Here is a 21,245-nt window from a genome sequence, read left to right on the forward strand (position 1 = left end):
CTTTGTAAGCATGAAAGTGGGAAGATATATTGTTACTTTTTTTACTGGGAAAAAAAAACTCAGAGCTTCAGTGGGAAAGAATGCAAACTTTTTTATTTGAGCCTTTATTTAGCACTGCATCTGCTCATGCATTCAGGGTGGCACAATTTATGTAAATACTGTTAAGTTTTTTTTTCCTTTCAGTTCCTATGAGTTTGGTGCTTTTACTTGCTGGTTCAAATTTATCATGTTTTCTTCCTGGTGTGACACCATGCATTGGTATCACAGGGTTATCTTGTGCATCCATGCTAGCAGATTGCATCTGATTATATGAAAAATCATGATCTTGGCTTATCTTTTTTGTCTTCACATGTTTTAGCTACCTATTTTTTGTTGGGTGATGCCAAATGTATTGTCTGTTTGCTGAATGTTGAGGAAAAGTCGTCTAACTGGAGTGATGCCTCTTGGGGAAAGAGTACTGAAGTAATATTTTTACTCATGAAGCCTTTTCTTCCTCTTGCTTATCCTGCGTCCTGCCGCTATCGAGAGCGACTACCTTTATTGTCCAGTTTTTGCATACTGCATGACTGACGGCCTGATGCTTCGGCATAGTGCATGGAACATGAGCTGGGGAACATAAGCTGTTACTGTGGATGGTTCATGGCTTTGGGTGCTGTTTTCTGCTTTTCATGTCCTGATGCTAGTACTGAATTATTGGATTCACAAAGCTACCATGGGTGTCAACCATGCAGGCTATTCTTGTACAGTAGTATCTAACTTGTGGTTGCTAGATGTAATCCGGAGGAGCGTGGTGGTGCGGTTGAGTATCTGTTTTTCTATCTGCCTTGTTCTCTTTAGCAATAATAGAAGTGGAACCGTGGGGTTTATCCTCTAATGCAGAATCAATTTCTCATCATTCTTTTGGAGTGTTACTTTGCCTGTTTTGGCCATTTATTAACAGAAAGGGGGGAAATCACAGTATTACTTTGGCGTGTTAGGGACTCCATGTTTGGACCATGAGCTTTTAGCCTGCCGATTACTCTGTTTTCGTAGGAATGCGAAATTGTGAGTTCGTGATGATGCACCAGATAATCTGAATTGGGCATCCAGTTGATTTGTGAAATCTCGATCCCTGAGTTCTGCATCAAGCTTTTTGTTACTGCCAAGTGGTCAAGCTACCTTGATGCGAAAAAAGTGTTCAGATTACAGTTGTTTTATGCTCATGTCTGGGGCTGATTTGCATGTTCCGCAGGCAACGTTCAGTGATCTTTTGTACGTCCTGAATGAAAATTTGCCAGTATGGTTCAACCAACATTGAGCTACGAATTCATGAACTTCAGAATCAGCGGATGTTGACAACAATTTCATACGTAGAGCAGTAATTCTTCAGCAAGATCATGAACAATGCACATATATAATTATAAAAACATGATGCGGATACATAGTGGTAGACAGATTACAAATGCAGACAGGTTCAAAAGTTCATTAGAATATTTATTATGATCGATTGATACTCGAGTGACCAATACTTAGAAGCAGCAGAAAGTTTTTATTAGGGAAAGAAGCAGCAGTAGTTTTTTTTTTCTTTTGAGGAAAATAGCAGCAGTAGGCCAGTTTTTTTTTTTTTTGAGAGGAAGGTAGGAATTTTATTGGTCCTTCAGTTGAGGAAACACCCAACTCCATTCAGGCTGGCTGGCTTATCAGTGGATGCGGACGGGCCTATCGAAAACCCAACTGAAGCTTACGTGCTGGGCCTCCATTTGGGCCGCGCGGTCGTGGGCCAGCTCCTCCATCCTGCGTATCTTGCGCGGCAACCCGCACACGTAGTCCTGCGCGCGCCGCCCCTCGCCGGACAGCCCAGCGCCGAGTTCCGCCACCTTCCACCTACGCACGAAGTGCTCCACCATGTCGCCGTAGTCCGCCGCCGTGTACACCCCCGATCTCTGCGCGACCGCCGAGAAGTGATCGAAGAGGCGCTCGTCGCGGCCGTCGGTCATGAGCTCGCCGGGCATGGTAACCTTGGCGCGCATCACGGCGGCGAGCGCCCGCACCATGCCGTCCGGGTCGGCCTCGAAGGCCCTGGCTGAGGCCCTCGTGTACGCGGCCTCGTGGCGCCTCTCGTCGGCCGCGATGACGCCGCAGAGCTTGGCGAGGCAGTCGTCGCCGTGGCGCGCGGCGAGGCCGGCGGTGCGGGCGTGGGAGACGAAGGTGGCGCGCTCCTGGAAGGCGCCGTAGATGAGGCTGTGGTAGGGGCTGGACGGCCGCGGAATGGCGCGCATGCCGCGGCGGAGGAGGTGGTGCACCGTCGTCTCCACCCGCCGCATGTCGACGCGGCCGCACAGGTAGAGGTAGCGGTTGAGGAGGTCGCCGTGGCGGTTCTCCTCGGCGGCCCAGCCGCGCAGCCAGCGCGCCCAGCCGTGCTCGTCGCAGCCGGTGGCGTCGCCGCCGCCGGCCACGCGGTTGCCCATGGAAAGGTAGGTGGGCAGCCCCTCCTCCGTGACCATGTTGCCGACGAGGCAGACGAGGAGGTCGTCGGGCACGGCGGCGGCGCGGGCCTGGAGCTCTGCCACCTGGCTCCGCTGCTCGTCGGCGGAGGCCGCGAAGGAGGGCAGCAGGTCGGCCGGCTGCCAGGCCTCCTCCACGGGGGTGAGCAGCGGCAGCATATGCGCATCCACCCACCCGTCCTCAGCCAGGCGCTCCATCATCTGCTGCTCCTGACAAATGGCAGTCGCGGTGGCCGTCGCTGCCCGCCGGGACCAGCTGCGGCGGCGGAGGTGCGGTGAGCAAGGAAAGCGCTTCTCGAGCAGCAGCATCGTCGTGGCCGGCGTCTCCTTGTTGCGCCTGCTGGTGGTGCTGAAGCGTCGTTTCACCGACAAGGGTGGTGGTGCCAGCGCCATCATCGTCGTGAGCCCCGGCATGTCCAAGTTGGCTATCTGTGTACTGAATTCGTTAACGTTTTTCAGTTTGCACTTTTGCTTGATCTGGCTGCTGATGAATGGGTATATATATGGGAGCCTGGAGGTCTGAATTAATACGGATGTTTCGCGCGCGACAGGTGGTGAGACCAACAGCGCCTACCTGCTCCCTCCGTCCTTTAATAATTCTATATATACTATGTATATAGTTTTATCCTATTTAAAACTATTTTTAAATTTAATCAGGTGTACAGAGAATTGCATCAATATTTACAACATAAAATAGATATATTATGAAAATATATTTAATAATGAATTAATATAGTTATATAGTGAGACTTATTTGGTGTCTTCTTACATATAAACTTAGTCGGACTTAAAAAATAACTTAGGACAAAAGTGAATTAAATTATTTTAGGATGGTTGGGAGTTTTTTTTTAAAAATAGCTGTCATCATTACCGGTGATGCATGACTTATGACAACGAGACCGTGTAATCGGCGTCGAATTACTATATTATAGTTTGCCCGTTGATTAATCATTAGTGAAGCAAAATCATACTTCCTTTATTTTATAAATATTTGTTTGTTCCGCATATATAGACACCTTAATATTTAGTATATGATGATGTTGATACCTAATAGATTTTATTAAAGTATTTCTCATAAGATAGATCATAGATCAATATACTTATTCAATCTAATGAGGTCTAGAACGAATTATAATGGCAAAATAGGTGCTTCGTCCAACTAGTAGAGAATTGGGCTTTAATCCCGGTTGGTAGGGTGCAAATATCCCGAAAATGCATCCGGCCCGGGACAAAAGACCCTCTTTTATCCCGGTTGGTAATACCAACCGGGATAAAACGGGTCACCACGACCGGCTGCTGCAAAAAAAAAAATTCCCGAGCTCCCAGGCAGGCCCCCCACACGCGATTTTTCACGCAAAATATGCGCGTGCGCGGTTCGTGGGATTCGAACCCACAACCTCCAGCCTCGCGCATAGCTTCCTTGCCATCCCACCTACACACCACATCTAACTATGTAGGGGATACTATCCTTTTGTATTAACTCGTGGGGGACCCTTTTATCCCGGTTGGAAACACCAACCGGTGTTTCCAACTGGGATAAAAGGGTCCCCACGATTTAATCCCCTTCCAGTCACCTCGTTGGGGGCCCTTTTATCCCGGTTTGAAACACCAACCGGGATAAATGACCCCCTTTTATCCCGGTTGGTATTACAAACCGGGATAAAAGGCTCTTGACCCTTTTATCTCGGTTGGTGTTACCAACCGGGATAATAGGGGGGTCTTTTATCCCGGTTGGTGTTTCAAACCGGGATAAAAGGCCTCTCAGAGTCTTTTTTTCCCATTAGCCTTTGCAACCGGGATAAAAGGTTCCGGTTGGTGAGCCCCCCACCAGTGACCGAGTTTTAGTCCCGGTTGGTGAACTTTTGTCCCGGGCCAACTTTAAACCGGGACAAAAGGGGACGTATGGAAAGCCAATTCTCTACTAGTGTCCCCGAACATTCGCTTGTGAGTCAAAGTTGAGGGACGAACGTCGTCCATACACGAAAGTTTAACGACGAAAGGCCTATTTTTGCCGTATATAATGTTTGCATGCCAATGCCGACACCCGACAGGACATTCACTACGGGTGCTCTATAGGTGTAGTGTGCTGTACCGAGAGCCAAGAACAATGGCAGATGGACGATCCACCATTTGCATGCATCATCGCCATGTGGAGGTTGCTAGGACTAGGAGAGGAGGCATGCATGTGTCATGATGTGTGATGTGTCGATGTGTGTAGCTTTGCTAGCACGGGATGTTACCACAATGCATTCCTGGCTAGCATTGAAATGCAAGGGTAATTAATTTCGGTGCATCAACGAAATTAATTAAAATAAATGCAGCTAGAAGAAATGTACAGTGCAAGTACTGCAACGGCACACGCATTCACGTCGATACGTTGGGCTAGCATATGGCACCATGCTGCATGGAGCAGTGCTACGTGATGTAGCTACAGGACTGTGCATGAATGTGTGTGAACTGAATAAGGAACCGTGGATGCGAGCAAAGATGGACACAGAGTACTCCCATATGCAACATGCGTACTGGCTATCAATTTTCACGGTCGAGCTGTGATGGCAGCCACGTTGCTGCTATAGTGAAGTAAATCATCGTATGGTGCATGTGCATGCACGCCGTGATGTATTAAGTGCGTGAGCAGGTAGTTTAAATTTGTCGATCGATCGAGCAATACTTTCTTGCTTGCTAGCCATTTGCTTATCTGTGCAGTGCGTGCATGAGTTACAAATTAAAGCCACGATGGTAATATTCAAGCATCGGTTTACCTTCACATTCGTACATGGTGTCGGATTTATAGGCTCGGCATTCCATGAGGGGGTTACTCACGTGGTTGATTTGTAGGTAAGAGCGATTGCGAAATCAAGAACTCAAAGGTGATCGCGAGAACACGAAGTGACATGAGGGTTTTAGACGGATTCGGGCCTCCGGAGAGTAATACCCTACATCCTGTATGTGTGGATTGTATTGCTGATATGAAATGTTGTACCCTCGAGGGCTCCCTTGGCCGCCTTATATAGGCTGACGACCTAGATTACAAGTCGGTTTGAATCTAACCTACTTGGTAGTGACATGGAAGGTAATCTGAGTCGGACTATAATACGCGTTCCACGATATCCAGACAGATTTGAACTGTCTAGTTATCTTGTCTTGTACTCCAAATATCTTCATGTCCTTGACCCGCACACTCTAGTCGGATGAGCGCACTTTTCAAGTCCGGTCAGTATTCTGATCGGTAGGGATCCATGAGGTACTCATATCCCTCACATGGGATTGGAATTAATTAATGAATTACGAGCTGGAGAAAAAATCAAAGGGGGACAAACATTCGCTGGTTTAAGAATTTGGCAATATGCTCTAATTTTTCATTGTTCCCACAAGCATACACTAGCTAGTCATGATTATTGTAATTAATTATGCAATGGCAATACAAAAAAGCAAATAGTTTAAAAAAGTGGTCAATATATATTGTTTATTTAAATTTCAATGCGCGATTCTTCACCGTATTATATTAAAATCATCTATAATCGAATATGTCATGATTTTCATTGCAATCTCTCTCAATATTAGATAACAAATTAAATTTAGAAATAATTTAGGGGATATGAATTAGAAAAATAGAGCTTGCTTATATTGGTTTGAGTTAGAGGTGGAACGTGGGGAGCAGGAGGATCCGTCGTGATGCCTGCCTGCCCGCCGTCGTTGATGTTGCCCTCCATCGAGGCTGCGGCTGCCTGCCTGCCATCCGTCGTTGGCGTGATGACGTTGTGGCAGAGCCAGAATCCGCGACGCTAGGCGCCGGCGTCAAGTCCACTGCAACTGCGAGATTGAAAACGAAATGCGACGTCGCGAGAGCAAGGTCTAGATGTCTTGGCAAGCGGCCGTCGGCTGAACTTCGCGTAACGTGAACATGCTTTGTGTGCGTTTGACAGTTGAGCTTTGCCCTTGCGATCTGCTGACCATGGGTAAAAACTAAAGGAGTATCAACTTTTTCCTTTTGTTGGGGTGGCCTGGCCATGGCCCCTGCCGGGCCACCCGCCAGTTCCGCCACTGAAGCCATGGGCTACCCTATTCTGATCTGAGATCTCTCATGCACTGGAACGCCTCCTTCACCATCAGTGCCAACCGGCCTCTGTTGTTGTCAGCTGACGAGTTCGTCAATGCCCGGACAACAGACAGTCCGTCCCGTTCGTCGTCTCTAGAATGACCATGTGGGAGGTACCCATTACTATTGGAAAGCTAGGTGCAGGTCCTCCTGGCAAGCCACCGACCCTGCAATCCTGCATGCTTTCTCGGCGGATGCAACATGAACCGGACTTGGCCAAAGGAAAGGGAAGATGGAGAAGAAAGAGAAGACGGCTAGGCATACAGTACGTTGTGCTATATGTCGGCTAAGCCGGCCGATGATTTCCTGAAACATACTCCCTGATTGTAAGTTATTATAACTTTTTTGAGTGTCAAATATTTTTATTTGATTAAAATTATAGAGAGGATCAAAAAGATTTATAGCACTGAATAGATACACTATGAAAATATATTTAATAAAGAAACTAATGGTACCATGTTAGTACCTTATTGTATAGATTTGGTCAAACATAAGATGCTTTGAATTTTCAAAAAAAATTGAAATTACTTGTAATTTTGAACAGTGGGAGTATAATCATTGATTTTGAAGAGAGGGAGTATAATCATTGCTCGGTCTGCTTGACTGTGTATGGCCCAAGGTTCATCTGAACAGCCTAGTCAGTTCAAAGCTTTAGATCTTTATTTGATCATATATGAAGAAACTAGTATTTCATTGTTGCATAACATCTTCATTTCATTCATATTTGTTTTCGAAAGGCGTTATGAGATATTTGCGTGCGTGGTTGGGTGGTTGTGTGCTGAACTGTTGAATGCAAGTTTAAAGCCCTGAAGAAAGTTTTGGGCCGGCTTGTTGGTTAGAACTGGCCCAGAACAGTTGGTTTTTGGTGTCCCGGCCCGATTGCCCAAGTGAATCACGAGCCCTGTTAAGCGAGCGAGAGGCCAGGCCGGCAGGCAGAACGGCGAGCCGGCGGCGATGCGGCGCGGCAAGCCTCCTGCGGCGGCGATGCACTCCCATGGCGGATCGAAGCGGAAGCGGGCGGATGAGGATGCGGACCAACCGGATGCAGGATCGCTGAGGTCCGAGACGGAGGCGAGGTGCAGGGCGGGGAAGGGTTCTGCTTCTGCAATGGCGCCGCCGGTGCTCGGCGCTTCGTGCTCGAAGAAGCGGCGGGCCGGCGGGTTGGCGGAGGAAGGCCAAGGCGAGGTGGCGGCGGCTGAGGAGGAGGAGGATCGCATCTCGGCGCTGCCCGAGGATCTGCGGCTGCGCATCCTGGCCCTGCTCCCCCTCAACTCCGCCATCCGCACGCGCGCTCTCCTCGCTGTGGCGGGCGCTCTGGGCGCGCGGCTGCCCCGCGCCGCCCTCCCTCGACCTCCACCACCGCCCCAGCGACGACCCGGACCGGCTGCTCGAGTCGCTCGAGCGCCGCGGCCGGCGACGCCTCGATCGCTTCGCCCTCACCCTCCACTTCGGCGATTACGGATCTCCCAAGCCTCATCGCTACCTCGGCGACAAGGACATCCACCGCTGCCTCGACTACGCCGCCGCCTGTGACGTCGAGGACCTCCACATCGACATAACCGATCATTTCTTGAGCATGGGCTCCATGCTGAGCTTCCCGTCGGGGTTCTCCCGCCTCGTGCGCCTCTCCCTCCTCCGCGTCGGCACTGTTTCCTTCGGCTACTCCTTCGGCTCCGACGCCTTCCCCGCGCTCGAGATTATCCACCTCCACTACGCCCATTCGGTTGAGCTCAACCGCCTTCTCTCGGCGAGCCCCCGCCTTTCGAACACTTGACTTGCGCTACTGCGAGTTCATCGATGATCAGGGCGCCATCGACGTCTCGCCCGCGCGGGGTCACCTGTGGAGCCTCACCATCGCGGAGTGCAATTACATCACCGACATCCACGCCGGCAGGGCCTCCGGCCTCCGCTCCTTCCGCCTCAGCAGTGCCTTACTCCCCACCTACGACATCCCGTCCACTGCGCCGCTTGAAGACCTTTACATCTGCCTACGGGGGCATAACTACAATCCTATCAAACAATGGATTAAGGAGCTTCCCCACCTCACTAACCTTACGGTCCTCACCATCTGCAGCATCGCCCTCCGGGTCTGTCGTCCACTATGATGTCCCATTCCATTTCATCAAGTTTGCCACATTCCTTTTCATTGGCTTTGGTCGGTTTCATTTCAATTCACCTTGGCCTGTTTTGCAGAGAGTTTATGCGTTGACTCGTTTCGGCTCAGCTACTTGTTTGGCCAACTTCAGAAGCTTGCCAAGCTTAAGAGAGCTGCAGCTGCTCATGTTTGCAATGGCCAGCACCAATCTCGCGCATATCTACATGTTCCTCAAGACGTGCCGGTGTCCCCAGCTGGAGAGGCTCTTTGTGCAGGTCAGTGGCAAATCGTTGCACTCAGTTTATTGTGAACTCGGGAAATGCTTTCACTCAATACTCATTGTCTTGTTGACTTGTTGTGTGTTCTTGGTTGCAGCTCCCAACAAGCAGCCGTGATACTTCAGTGGGAAATTCCTTGAAGGTAGCACAGAAAGATGAGCCAGCTGGAGTTTTTGATGAAGATGAGCCAGATGAAGAGCTATCTGAGGAAGACGAGACAGATGGCGACCTATCTGAGGAAGACGAGACTGAGAAAGAATTATTGGAAGAAGAACGAGTACAAGAATATATGCTAAAGGAAAGGCTATACTACGAGGATGTGTATTATGAGGAAGACACTCTTGATGAAAATGTGCCGCAGGAAGAGCAATCTGAGGAAGATGTGCCAGGGTATGGCTTAAATAACCTTATGACTGCCAAGATGATGAAATTCAAGGGCCACTACTTTGAGATGCGACTAGTAAGCTTTTTGTTGAGGAAGGCTCCTGTTCTGAAGAAACTGCTACTGGTCGCTCCCAAGGGACACATAAAAGCACTAGGAAAAGACACATTCAATATATCACATTTTATAGAGCCAAAATTGTTGCGTTCCAGGAAAGCTTCACCAGATGCTCAGGTAATTCTAAGTGAAACAGATTTTGCTGAAAACCAACCTGTCCATTCAGATGTGTTTGCCAGTTTTTAGTTTTCTGTCAATTAAAGTATACCAGGTCACAGTTAAAAGTTTGTCCAGTGGGGTGTAACATCATTGCAAATGAACTGGATATGTTGCTAGCTTGTTATTTATGTTTTTCCTTGAAATTAGTACTGAGCATGTTTTGTCAATGCAAGTATGATCCTTTGGGTCATCAATGTATGAAATACAGAACAAGAAATCCAGTGTCGTGTGGACTGCAGGCACAATATTCTTGTGGCAGTATGGCACACCTAAACATCTTGTTTTGCTCCTTAAGCCTATCATTTTTCCGTATTCTTTAACTAGTCACCTTTGTTTTTCTGTTGCAAAAACTCTCTGTTCTTTGAATGGCTATCTGTATTTGTTTAAATTTCTTAGTGTACATTGTCCTTGTTTTTGCTAAGAGCAGACTGATCAGAATTCAGTACAGCAATTGGACAAGAAAAGTCCCATAAAGTTGCTTCATTTGGAATGCATGAATTTTCACATGACTCCCACAGGAATTGAATATTTACTCTAAAGTTCGTGCATTTGGAGGAAGGAAAATTCTAGTATGTTATCTCAATCTCCATTCTTTTATGTTTGGACGACTCAGTGTGCATTCAGAGCAGCAATTCTTTAGTAGTTTGGCAACAACTAGTCACCACAGGAATTGTTTTGCTCTGCAATTTGTTCGAGGGAAAGAAAAACTATGCTCTGCAATTAACTGTACAGACGTTATTATACTGAAAATTCAGCCTAGTTCTGATCATTCCTGAATGTGTAACACTGTAAATTCAAGTAGCATAAGTTTTTGTTTCTCTTGTGCTTCATGTACTCGTGGAACAGATTCTCGTACAAATCCGGGACATAGATTCCCTTTTGCACCTCTAATCGTGCCTCTTCAGTCTGGTGCAAGCAGCTTGGGGAGTCTGAAGGCAATCTGAAGCCTTACTAGTCAGCAGCCCATCTGAAAATGGATTTTTGCCAAAGCGTCCATGAAGGAAACATTTCTGCATTTCGGGAGCTGAGAGCACAAATCACTAATGTAATCATCAAACATAGACTGAGATGTGAGCACATGCAGGAATAAGACAGAGTTGGTAGTGAGTAATGCACTTCACTAAGGGTGTAGCAAGTGGCACAGATCCTGAAGAATCCATTGATGCCAGAGGTTGGCGGTTCACTTGAAGAAACGATCACAAACCCGGAGAACGTTGCTCCATATGGTTAGAACTGTGAGAGGTTGGAGATAGGCCTACTAATGGGTGGGTGGAAATGGGGATTTCGGGGTGGGGTTTGACATAGGGCTTACTAGGATGGGTACCAATGGGTTGCAGTTGCTTGCGGGGCGGGGCGGGTTGGGTTTACTGCTAATGTGGGTTGGGTGCGGGTTGCCTCCACATCGTCCACCATGATATGCCCGAGCCTGGAGCGGCAGCCGATGGTCCGATCACACAAGGCCATTGCCAGTGCCAACCCGCTGTCGCAGATCCCCACCGAGCTCAGGACGCACAGGCACGACGGCAAGAAGGGGCAGCAGCACAAGGCCGCCGCACGACGGCAGCCTCGTCAGCCCCGCCGGCTCGTTAGCCCAGCCGGCGCCACGCAGGAGATCCAGGAGGTGGAGATCCAGGAGGAGGTGGAGACGGCCCCCCGCGGTCCTGCGCTGCAGGAGTTGCCGCCGCTCACTGCCGCTGCCGCGCACTCTTGGCCCGTGCACAAGATCCCCCACTTCGACGCCATCCACGTGCTCCGCATCCTGGCGGCGGGGCCGGACCGCCTCCTAGTCATGGCGGAGGAGGAGGTGAAGGAAGGGATGGCGGACGACGGCGATTACGACCCGGAAGGGGGAGTGGAGTGAGCGGTGGCGGTCGGAGCGGGGCGGCGGCGGCGTGAGCGGGGAGGGGACGGTGGAGGGAGGCCGGCGGTGACGGCGACGGGCAGGAGGCCAGCGGCGACGGAGACGGGCGGGAGGCCGACAACGGGGGTGACAGAGGGATGCTGGTGGCGACGCTCACCACCAGCGGGGGTCGAGCGGGAGGGCGGCGACTGCTGCATGCTTTGGCACCAATGCTAAATAGGGCGGGGCGGGGTGGGTTAATTAATTATGATTTTGGGGCGGGGCGGGTGTGTAATTGATTCCCACAAATTTTGGGGCGGGGTGTGTAAGGGGCGGGTAACATCCCCATTAGCAGGCCTAGTTGGAGAGACAATGTTTCTGTATTATTATTTTTTCATTAAACGAGCATACAATACAAAAATAAATGGCAAATAGAGAAAGGGCCTACAGAAAGCAGAAGCACGCCATAATCTCAGTACTGGGCCAGGCCGAAATTAACACGCGCCCGGCAGCTTGATGGGCCAGATGGGCCTCTAGGGCTCTCTCTCCACGGATCTCCAGCCTGTTGCAGCACCGAACGGCAGCAGCAAGAAGCTTGGAGTGGGAAAGGGGGAGCTGGTGGGCGGCGGCGCAGTAGAAGCCGGCGGGCGCGAGACGAGCACCATCCGGTGGCCGGATGTGCTGGTCGAGAGTGGAGGAGAGGCGAGAAGGAAACGAGGAGTCGGGCGGCGAATAGCTCGCGCAATGGCGCAGTTGCTTGGCGCGTCCAGCTCGAAGAAGCGGCGGCCGGGTGAGGAAGGGGAAGGATTCGAAGTGGCGGCGGCGGCGGCGGCTCAGGAGGAGGAAGACCGCATATCGGCGCTGCCGGAGGATCTGCGGCTGCGGATCCTGGCCCTGCTCCTCTCAAGCCGGCCATCCGCACGGGGGCGCTCTCCACGCGGTGGCGCGCGCTCTGGGCGCGCCGCTGGCCCGCGCCGTCCTCCCTCGACCTCGACCTCCGCCCCGGCGACGACCTGGAGGAGCTGCTCCGGTCGCTCGAGTGCCGCGGGCGCCGCCGCCTCGACCGCTTCTCCCTCACCATCCACCCGTACAGGAGCCCCCTACTACCCCGCGTCACGGACCCCCAACGCTTCCTCCACTACGCCGTCGCCTGCGGCGTCGAGGACCTCCACATCGACGCCGCCGATCACTTCGTGAGCTCAGTCTCCACTTTCACCTTCCCGCCGGATTGTTCGCGCCTCGCGCGTCTCTTCGTCCGGCACGCTGGCGGGCTTTCCTCCGGCTCCTGCTTCTCCCACTGCTCCGACGCCTTCCCCACCCTCGAGTCGAGGTCGTCCACCTCCACTTGCTCGGCTCGGTTGACATCAGCAAACTTCTTTACATCCGCCGCTGCAACTGCGGGGGGGGGGGGGGGGGGGGGGGGGGGGGGGGGGGGGGGTCATCAACCTCAAGCCGCACCTGAGGCGCCTCACCGTCGCGGACTGCAATCTAACCACCCAGCTCGACGCCTTCCGCTTCAGCAGTGCCCGGGACCCCACCTACAGCATCGCGGCCACCGCGCCGCTTGAAGACCTACATCAGCCTAAGGGGCCAAAACTGCAATCCTATCAAACACTGGATTCAGGCACTTCCTGGCCTCGCCAACCTCAGGGTGCTCACCATCTGCAGCATTGCCCTCCAGGTCCGTGCCCTATGATGTTCCTCGCTTCATTTCATTTGAATTGTCTGTGTTTCACTTCCTTTTGTCTGTTCTGTTTTTTTTTCTAATATTACAAACTCTATTTTGTAGAGAGTTTATGCGTTGGATCGTTTTGGATCAGCTACTTGTTTGACCAAGTTGAGTTATCTGCCGAGCTTAAGAGAGTTGCAGCTCGTAATGCGTGAAATGGACTACACCAATTTAGCACATATGTATGCATTCTTCCGGTGCTGCCAGTGTCTCCAGCTGGAGAGGCTCTTTGTGCAGGTTAATGTCAAACTATTGCATTCAGTCCATTGTGGCATTGTGGGCTTGGAGAATGCACTCAGTTAATACTATTATATTGTTGTTTGCTATTCTCTTCCATGAAACGTTGCAAACTACTTCTACCTGCAGCTCCCATCAAGCAGCCATGATATCTCCGTGGACATTTCCTTGGAGGTGTCAGAGGAAGATGAGCCGGATGAAGAGCTATATGAGGACGATGATCCAGATGGAGAGGAAGATGAACCAGTTGAAGAGCTATCTGAGGGATATGAGGCTGAGGAAGAATTATTATTAGAACAACTTTCAGAAGAATATATGCTTAAGGAAAGGCTGTACTATGAAGATGTCTATGAGGAAGATCTTCCTGAAGAAAATGTGCCAGAGGATGAGCAATTTGAGGAGGATGTTCCAGAGGGTGAGCACTCTGAGGAAGATGTGCCAGAGGGTGAGCAATCTGAGGATGATGTACCATTATATGGTTTAAATAACCTTATATTTGCAAAGTTGATGAAGTTCAAGGGCCATTACTTTGAGATGCGACTAGTAAGCTTTCTGTTGAGGAGGGCCACTGGTCTGCAGAAACTGCTATTGGTACCTCCTGTGGGTGTAGGGAATTACATGGAAGCACTTGAAGAACCATTGGATACATCCCGTTTTCTAGAGACGATACTGGATTTCGAAAAAGCTTCACCAGATGCTCAGATAGTTCTGAGTGATTCTGATCCTACTGCAATTCAGCAAGTGCATTCTGATGTGTCTTAGTTTGCCATCAGTTGATGAGATCACAAGTAAGAACTTGTCTAGTGGGATATAAATCCTAAATCATATGGTGATGCTGGCGACTATTTTGTGTGTATTCCCTCGAAAATAGTACTTTAAGTATGATTTGTCAATGTAATATGATCATTTTGGCCGTTTATGAATTGTGGAACGTGAAAGCCAAATATTTGGTTGGAGACTGTCCATAGGCCATGAAGGACCATGGAGTTGTATCCCCTATGCATTTTGTTCTAGAAGAAAGTTGGTTATCTGTGTGTTTTCAGTTCTGAGTGTATGTTCTTATTATCCCTGTTTATCATAATTCAATGCAGCAGCTGAAAAATAAATCTTGTGAAGTTTCTTCTAGGGGGGCCTCACTTGGAAATTTGGAATGCATGATTTTCCCTTTTGACTCTTGCGGCCTGCAGGGATTTGAATGTCTACTGTAAATATTCATGCATGCTATTTGGAGAAAGGAAATGCCGAGTAAGTTAAGTCAAGCCGCCCTTTGTGCAGCAATTATTTTTTCTAGATTGGCAGCAACAGTTGTAATGCTGTAAAGCCTTGTCATTGTCTGCTATCCTTCTTGCTGATTTTAGGAGTTCACTCCTTTTGGCTGCGAACATTATAGGATTCTTGCACCTAACCTAAATAAAAGAGAAAAAAAACTCAAGTGATTTACAGATCACGTATCATGCAGTTTTCCCAGCATGAAGCCAGGAAAATGGAATCTGTACCTTGATGGTATCTTGTGCAGTTGTGTTTCCCTTGTATCTGCTTGTAATTGTAGAAATATGCTTTGCACTGCAGTTGACAATTTTTAAAAGACCCTCCGCAGTTGACAATGTTGATCCATTTGTATTTCTGATATACAGAGCATTCCAATGTGAATTCAGCTTAGTCCTGGTCATTCCTGAATGCGTGATATATGCAAAGGCTGCATCAGCATGATCATTTGTGGTTTAAGACTTTCTATTAAGCAATGCTTTGCTCGAAGTAGCAGTTGGCTGCGGCAGTTAACTCACACCAACAGCAAACAGTATGGGGAGCTAGGGCCACGAAGCATTGAGTTGAGCAAGTGGTGACGTGTCGTGTGAAGTGAATTGATTAACGACTTGGTGCCCTGGTCATCAGGTCATGTAAAGAATTGCAGGAATGGCCATGACTCAACGGGGAAGAGAAGTTGATGTGGATCAGCCGGTGTATTATATCATTGATAGCATGTGACGTGTCAGTGCATCAGATCTGACACGGTCCTATAAACCTTTACGTGTACCAGATCCGGAAATTCTGCATTATTTATGTAGTGTGTTAGGAGTTCCTAACATACCTATCCCCTCGAATATGTTTAGGTACTAATTATGAGTATTAAATATAGATTAATTATAAAATTAATTGCACAGATGAAGACTAATTTGCGAGACAAATTTATGAAGCCTAATTAGTCCATGATTTGACAATATGATGCTACATAGTCCATGATTTGGTAATGTGATGCTACAGTAACTATTTGCTAATGATAGATTAATTAGGCTTAATAAATTCGTTTCGTGAATTAGCCTCCATCTGTGTAATTAGTTTTATAATTAACTCATATTTAATTGTTATAATTAGCATCCGAATATTCAATATTACACGAACAAGATTTTAGTCCACGGAACAAAATACCCTTACCCCTCGAAGTTTACTGCATTTTCTACTATTTTCTTGGGAAAGTCAGAGCAGGCTGCAGCTGTGCCTGTGCTGTGCTGTGCAGCAACACGTCTAGAACAGCAGCCAAAGCCAACCAATGAGCTGCGACTGACAGACTGAGGGAGCAAAGGACACATCATCAGGGTAGGCTCGCCTTTTCCATGGCTCTCCTTGCTTTCTCCTGTCTCAGCTGATCACTTGGGATTGAGGTTCAGAACTCGGGTGAGGCCTGAGGTGAGCAAGATGGGGTTCTTCTTCACCTCTCGAGCTGCTGCTCGGTTCTTGGATGGAATCGGGCGGCCCGGCGTCTCCACCGCAGCACTGCTCCTCACAGCAGCCAGGTGCGGGTGCCGGCCTCCATCGCTTTCCACTATAAATCTGCCTGATTTTTTTGCTCCCTATTTTAGTTTTGTGGCATGATTTACCGTTCCCTTTTCTGTTTACCTTTTTTTTTTCCTTTAGTCAACCGTGAAGGCTTTGGATCATGTTCTTGGTCTTTTGCATCCATCCATCTATTGAACTTTTGGGAACATCTCCTTTTTTTTAATCCATGCGTGGTTTCCTACCAAGATTTCACTTTGATTTTTCTGAACCTAAGCTTGTATTTGGGCTGCATTCGCAAGCTGAAAGAGTTGCTATGGCTTTGCAGTGGCGGAGGCCTTGTGGCGTATGCTGATTCCGCTGCAGAAAGTGCTCCGGAGCCATCCCATGATGCTCCCAAGAAGAAGGTGCTGGTTCTTGGGACTGGCTGGGCTGGGACGTCGTTCCTCAAGAATCTCGACTGCTCCCAGTATGAAGTGAAAGTCATATCGCCCCGTAACTACTTCGCGTTTACACCTCTGCTTCCAAGTGTCACATGTGGGACTGTCGAGCCACGTAGCATTATTGAACCCATAAGGCGGATGTTTGAGAAGGTATTTTTTCCTAATTGTTTCCTGTAAGCTGAAAGCAATTGCCTGATGTTTCTTTGCTCTGCTACGAATAAACCATTTGGGTTATGCAGTATGCCTTCTTATTTATATCTTGGCTTGTGTCGAGTAACCGTGGATTTGTGATAATCCCTCCATAAAAATAAAAGTGGCGTCTTAGGACATGTGCAGTCAGCACATTCTGATCATGGATGTTATATATAATGTTTAGTTTGGATATATGGAAGTGATATGAGCAAGCTTGACATGAAATTATTTCACAAATCATAATATTGCACATTGTAACTTATCCCTAGTGTTTGATGATAAAATTTATGGTCGAAGTGGCATAGCATTGACATCAAAATGCCAAAAGCACCATTTCTTGTTTACTGCTGGGAGTGCTTACCTTGATACCTTGGTTGCCTCATTGATGTTCATTCACTTTCTGTGTTTGTTGAGTTGTGGTATCTTGACGAAGTTAAGTGCCACACTGACTGTTTTCTTGTTCTTCTCTCGCAGAAAAGTAAGGATGTTACGTTTTATGAAGCTGAGTGTTTCAAGATTGATGCAAGTAAAAAAACTGTACATTGTCGTTCAGCTGTTGGAACTAATCTTGATGGGAATGGCGATTTTATGCTTGATTATGATTACTTAGTTGTTGCTCTTGGAGCTACTGTAAATACATTTAACACTCCTGGAGTGCTGGAGCACTGCCACTTTTTGAAGGTAAAATCCCCTACAAAATTCAATACTCTTACATACTCTGTTATGATATTCTAAGCTCTAATTATTCTGTTTGATCTTCTGCAACATTGCGAAGAGACTTTTGATTTAGATATAATCATGTATCTTGCGTGAAATGACACTTTTACGCCTACCAAGACATCTTACATCGACTTATAACTTTAATTGCATAAAAGATTTAATTGGAACTATTTTGCATGAAAGAACCTGTCAAGTTGTAATCTTACATTGACTATTTGGCATGAAAAAACCTGTCAAGTTGCGCGCACACATTTGGAACGCATATATGACTCTCTAGCTTCATGTAGCTGTTACTGTTATGTACTTATGTTAAGCTAAGGTGATCTAGGTTCTCTGTTTCACACATTAACATTCCCATGTAGCACCTTCTCAATGCCATTGCATCCTCTAAATGTCTCTGTTATGCAATTTTGCCCTTAATGCAGTATACGGTTTCAGTATATTTATACTCATTCTTTGAAGATTTACATTCATGGAGCTACTAACTATATCATCTATCATGAAATATTTTCTACCTTCCTCTATCATGATATGGCTTCACATTGTGAAAGTCAGGAAGTAGAGGATGCTCAGAAGATAAGGAGGAGTGTGATAGACTGTTTTGAAAAAGCATCACTTCCAAATATTAGTGAAGAGGAGAAAAGGAAAACTTTACATTTTGTAGTTATCGGTGGTGGACCTACCGGGGTTGAATTTGCAGCGGAGTTGCATGATTTTCTTGTCGAAGATCTGGTGAAGCTATACCCTGCCATTCAAGAATTTGTGAAGATAACAATTATTCAATCAGGAGAACATATATTGAACATGTAAGGTTCTATTGGTTTACTAGATGTTATTGTTGCAGTAATTGCCATCTTTCTCTTACATGTTGCTGTAATAGTCCTGTGTGCTTCGGATAAGAAAACCTCTAGGATGGCTAGTATATTACAGTTGCAGTTGGATGGTCTTTTTTTACAAGTGCAAGAATTTCAAATTGGATAAAAACTAGAACAATGTAGCTGATTCAAAATCCATGCCTGATGTAACCTCAGAAGGTTTTCTTTTTTCTTTTTTGTCCCCTTCATGTTTACCATGAGCTGAATCTCTTTCTGTTATATAGGTTTGATAAAAGAATAGCTGCATTTGCTGAGTTAAAATTCCAGAGGGATGGCATCGAAGTGGCTACGGGATTCAGAGTGGTAAAGGTCTCTGATGATTTGATTACAATGAAGAGCAAATCAGTTGGTGAGGAGGTGTCAGTGCCATATGGGATGGCTGTTTGGTCTGCTGGTATTGGCACTCGTCCTGTGATCATGGATTTCATGCAGCAAATTGGGCAGGTTGTCAGATCTCATTTCAAGTCTTGATTACCATCTTACCCATTTATGTCTTACTCTGAAATGGTTTAGCTCCGAAGTTTTTGTTAATACATCTCCAAATACTCTCCTTGAACAGACTAATCGGCGTGCCCTGGCAACTAATGAATGGTTAAGAGTTCGTGAGTGTGAAGGTGTCTATGCAATTGGTGACTGCGCAACAGTGGGTCAAAGAAAAATAATGGTACGTGAAAAGCCTTTAATCCCTGTATTTACAGATAAAGCATATTGTTCTCACTTTCCACTTTGATGGCTCGTGAATGTACACATCAATTGGTTTATTGCTTGATAACTAAATATGTTTGTTGTTTGAGATCTACCGTTCTGTAGCTCATATCTATTTTCAGCATCTAGTCCATCTGAGTTATCTGTTTCTATGCTTTCAGGATGATATTTCGATGGTATTCAAAATGGCAGATAAGGACAATTCTGGCACTTTAACACTGAAAGAAATCAATGACGTTTTGGAAGATATTTGTATAAGATATCCACAAGTAGAGCTCTATATGAAAAGTATGCACATGCTTGATATTGCGGATTTGATAAAAGATGCAATAGGTGATTCTCACAAAGAATCGATGGTGGTTGATATAGAGGAGTTCAAAAAAGCTCTGAGCCATGTTGATTCTCAAGTGAAAAGTGCTCCAGCAACAGCTCAGGTTCCCTCTATTGCACTTATGCAAGTGATATGTTAATGGTATATAGTAATATAGCTCAGATAATTACATGATTTGTGAACAATCAAATCTTAAATATTCTCCAGGTTGCCTCGCAACAAGGAAACTATCTTGCTGAATGTTTTAACAAAATGGAAAAATGCAAAGAGCAACCAGAAGGCCCACTACGCATGACAGGGGGGTCAGGCCGGCACTTTTTCCGCCCATTCCGGTATTTAGCTTTCTGTTCACACTGTAAAGTCATAACCACATAGTTGCATGCAATGTTAGGCCTGAAAGGCATTGTTTCTGACAAGCTTAATGGTACATAGGTTAATAATTCATACTGTGTTTAATTAACACAGATAATTTTTATTATGAAATCTGGTGAGTTTAGAACTTGTTTATACAAAAATAGGTGTTGACATGTAAAGCTTATACTGATATTGTTAACTCTCATCTTATTTCTGAAATCTATGCTTGCTCATCTTTTGATGCCGTCGCTTTCAAGGTACAAGCATTTGGGGCAATTCGCACCCCTGGGTGGAGAACAAGCTGCTGCAGAGCTCCCCGGCGATTGGGTTTCCATGGGCCACAGCACTCAGTGGCTCTGGTACTCTGTGTATGCCAGGTAGAAACTCGCTACTCATCATCCACAATCCATCTGACTGAACAAAGCACGACCCTTCATTGTGCTTGCTTGTTTCTGTTCTCTAGTTCAGTCACCGCCTTATCCTTTTTCATCATGAACCATGACTTTGTCCTCACAATTCATTTTTGTGGCAACTCATGTCCTAACTCACTATCATTGTTCCCTTCCCATGTATCCAGCAAGCAAGTGAGCTGGCGCACAAGGGTACTGGTGGTCTCCGACTGGACTCGCAGGTTCATATTCGGGAGGGATTCAAGCCGAATTTAGCGCCGCCGAACCGAGCGCACCAGCCTTCCTCTGTACAGGGAATTCTGCTGAATAATGATTGATTTGCTGGAGCTTGAGCAAGCAAAGCTGTTTCTTGTCCCTCCCTAGGTCCTTCCAACGAAACTGCCGTTCTCCTCTGTGTGCTGCACGGTGTTCCTTTGCTCCTGCCATATGGCTCTCCTAGCATGTGAAGCAGATTTGGAACAATGAGGTCACTTTTTAGCCGTCACTGTAGCCCCGTTTGGAACATGGAATCTGATTATTGAGGCAGGAAATTGAGCCGTTTCATGTGAAACTGTCGTGAGCCATAGTTTGCGCACATGTCGTGCAAGTTCGTTGTTATGAATTGTAAATTGCTGCTGCAAGTGTCATGTTCTGGACTAGGGTCAGAGCTCAGCAAACTGACCATCCCCCAGATCAACCAGATCAGGTCTCTCATGTTCATGTCTGATACTTACAGTAAAAAACTTAGATTTTTACCACCAGTAACAGGCTGTTACTTACTGATAGCAATAACGGCGTGTCTGTCTCTAGGGTGTCCATGGGATGCAGTATACCTACACCACATGGTCTGGCTGTGGCCATCCATGTTCTCCAGTCTCTACGCATGGTGATCGGTGATGCGGTATGCGTGGTCCTCTCGCCCCAGTGGTGGTGGAGGAATGGCGAGGTGGCCCATTTCGCTGCTCACGCCGGCCTCTTCTGCTGCTCGATGGCCCTTGGCAATCACGTGCTGTACGCCCTCTTTGTTCGACCGTTAGTAATAACA

General features: G+C 47.3%; 4 protein-coding genes across 4 annotated transcripts; 3 read left to right on the forward strand and 1 right to left on the reverse strand.

Moving 5' to 3' along the window:
* Nucleotides 1-1,374: 1,374 nt before the first annotated feature.
* On the reverse strand, nt 1,375-2,949 carry LOC117851941 (acyl-[acyl-carrier-protein] desaturase 4, chloroplastic). The gene has a single exon (XM_034733850.2). It carries the CDS (start codon nt 2,895-2,897, stop codon nt 1,680-1,682), a length of 1,218 nt encoding a protein of 405 aa, XP_034589741.1. The 5' UTR covers nt 2,898-2,949; the 3' UTR covers nt 1,375-1,679.
* A 4,587-nt stretch (nt 2,950-7,536) lies between these two features.
* LOC117853697 (uncharacterized) lies at nt 7,537-9,907 on the forward strand. Its single transcript, XM_034735989.2, has 4 exons — nt 7,537-7,864; nt 8,176-8,669; nt 8,776-8,952; nt 9,053-9,907. Exons 1-4 carry the CDS (start codon nt 7,537-7,539, stop codon nt 9,638-9,640), a joined length of 1,587 nt encoding a protein of 528 aa, XP_034591880.1. The 3' UTR covers nt 9,641-9,907.
* Nucleotides 9,908-12,890: 2,983 nt separating this feature from the next.
* On the forward strand, nt 12,891-14,461 carry LOC117852679 (uncharacterized). The gene is made up of 3 exons (XM_034734877.2): nt 12,891-13,134; nt 13,243-13,419; nt 13,549-14,461. The coding sequence occupies exons 2-3, from the start codon at nt 13,330-13,332 to the stop codon at nt 14,179-14,181; spliced, it is 723 nt and encodes a 240-aa protein (XP_034590768.1). The 5' UTR covers nt 12,891-13,134; nt 13,243-13,329; the 3' UTR covers nt 14,182-14,461.
* Nucleotides 14,462-15,934: 1,473 nt separating this feature from the next.
* LOC117852678 (external alternative NAD(P)H-ubiquinone oxidoreductase B1, mitochondrial) lies at nt 15,935-20,961 on the forward strand. The gene is made up of 10 exons (XM_034734876.2): nt 15,935-16,211; nt 16,520-16,784; nt 17,301-17,507; nt 18,102-18,352; nt 18,646-18,865; nt 18,981-19,085; nt 19,288-19,560; nt 19,665-19,789; nt 20,069-20,188; nt 20,389-20,961. Exons 1-10 carry the CDS (start codon nt 16,114-16,116, stop codon nt 20,474-20,476), a joined length of 1,752 nt encoding a protein of 583 aa, XP_034590767.1. The 5' UTR covers nt 15,935-16,113; the 3' UTR covers nt 20,477-20,961.
* The last annotated feature ends 284 nt before the right edge of the window (nt 20,962-21,245 follow it).

The sequence above is a fragment of the Setaria viridis genome, chromosome 4, assembly GCF_005286985.2.
Source record: "Setaria viridis chromosome 4, Setaria_viridis_v4.0, whole genome shotgun sequence".
NCBI lineage: Eukaryota > Viridiplantae > Streptophyta > Magnoliopsida > Poales > Poaceae > Setaria > Setaria viridis.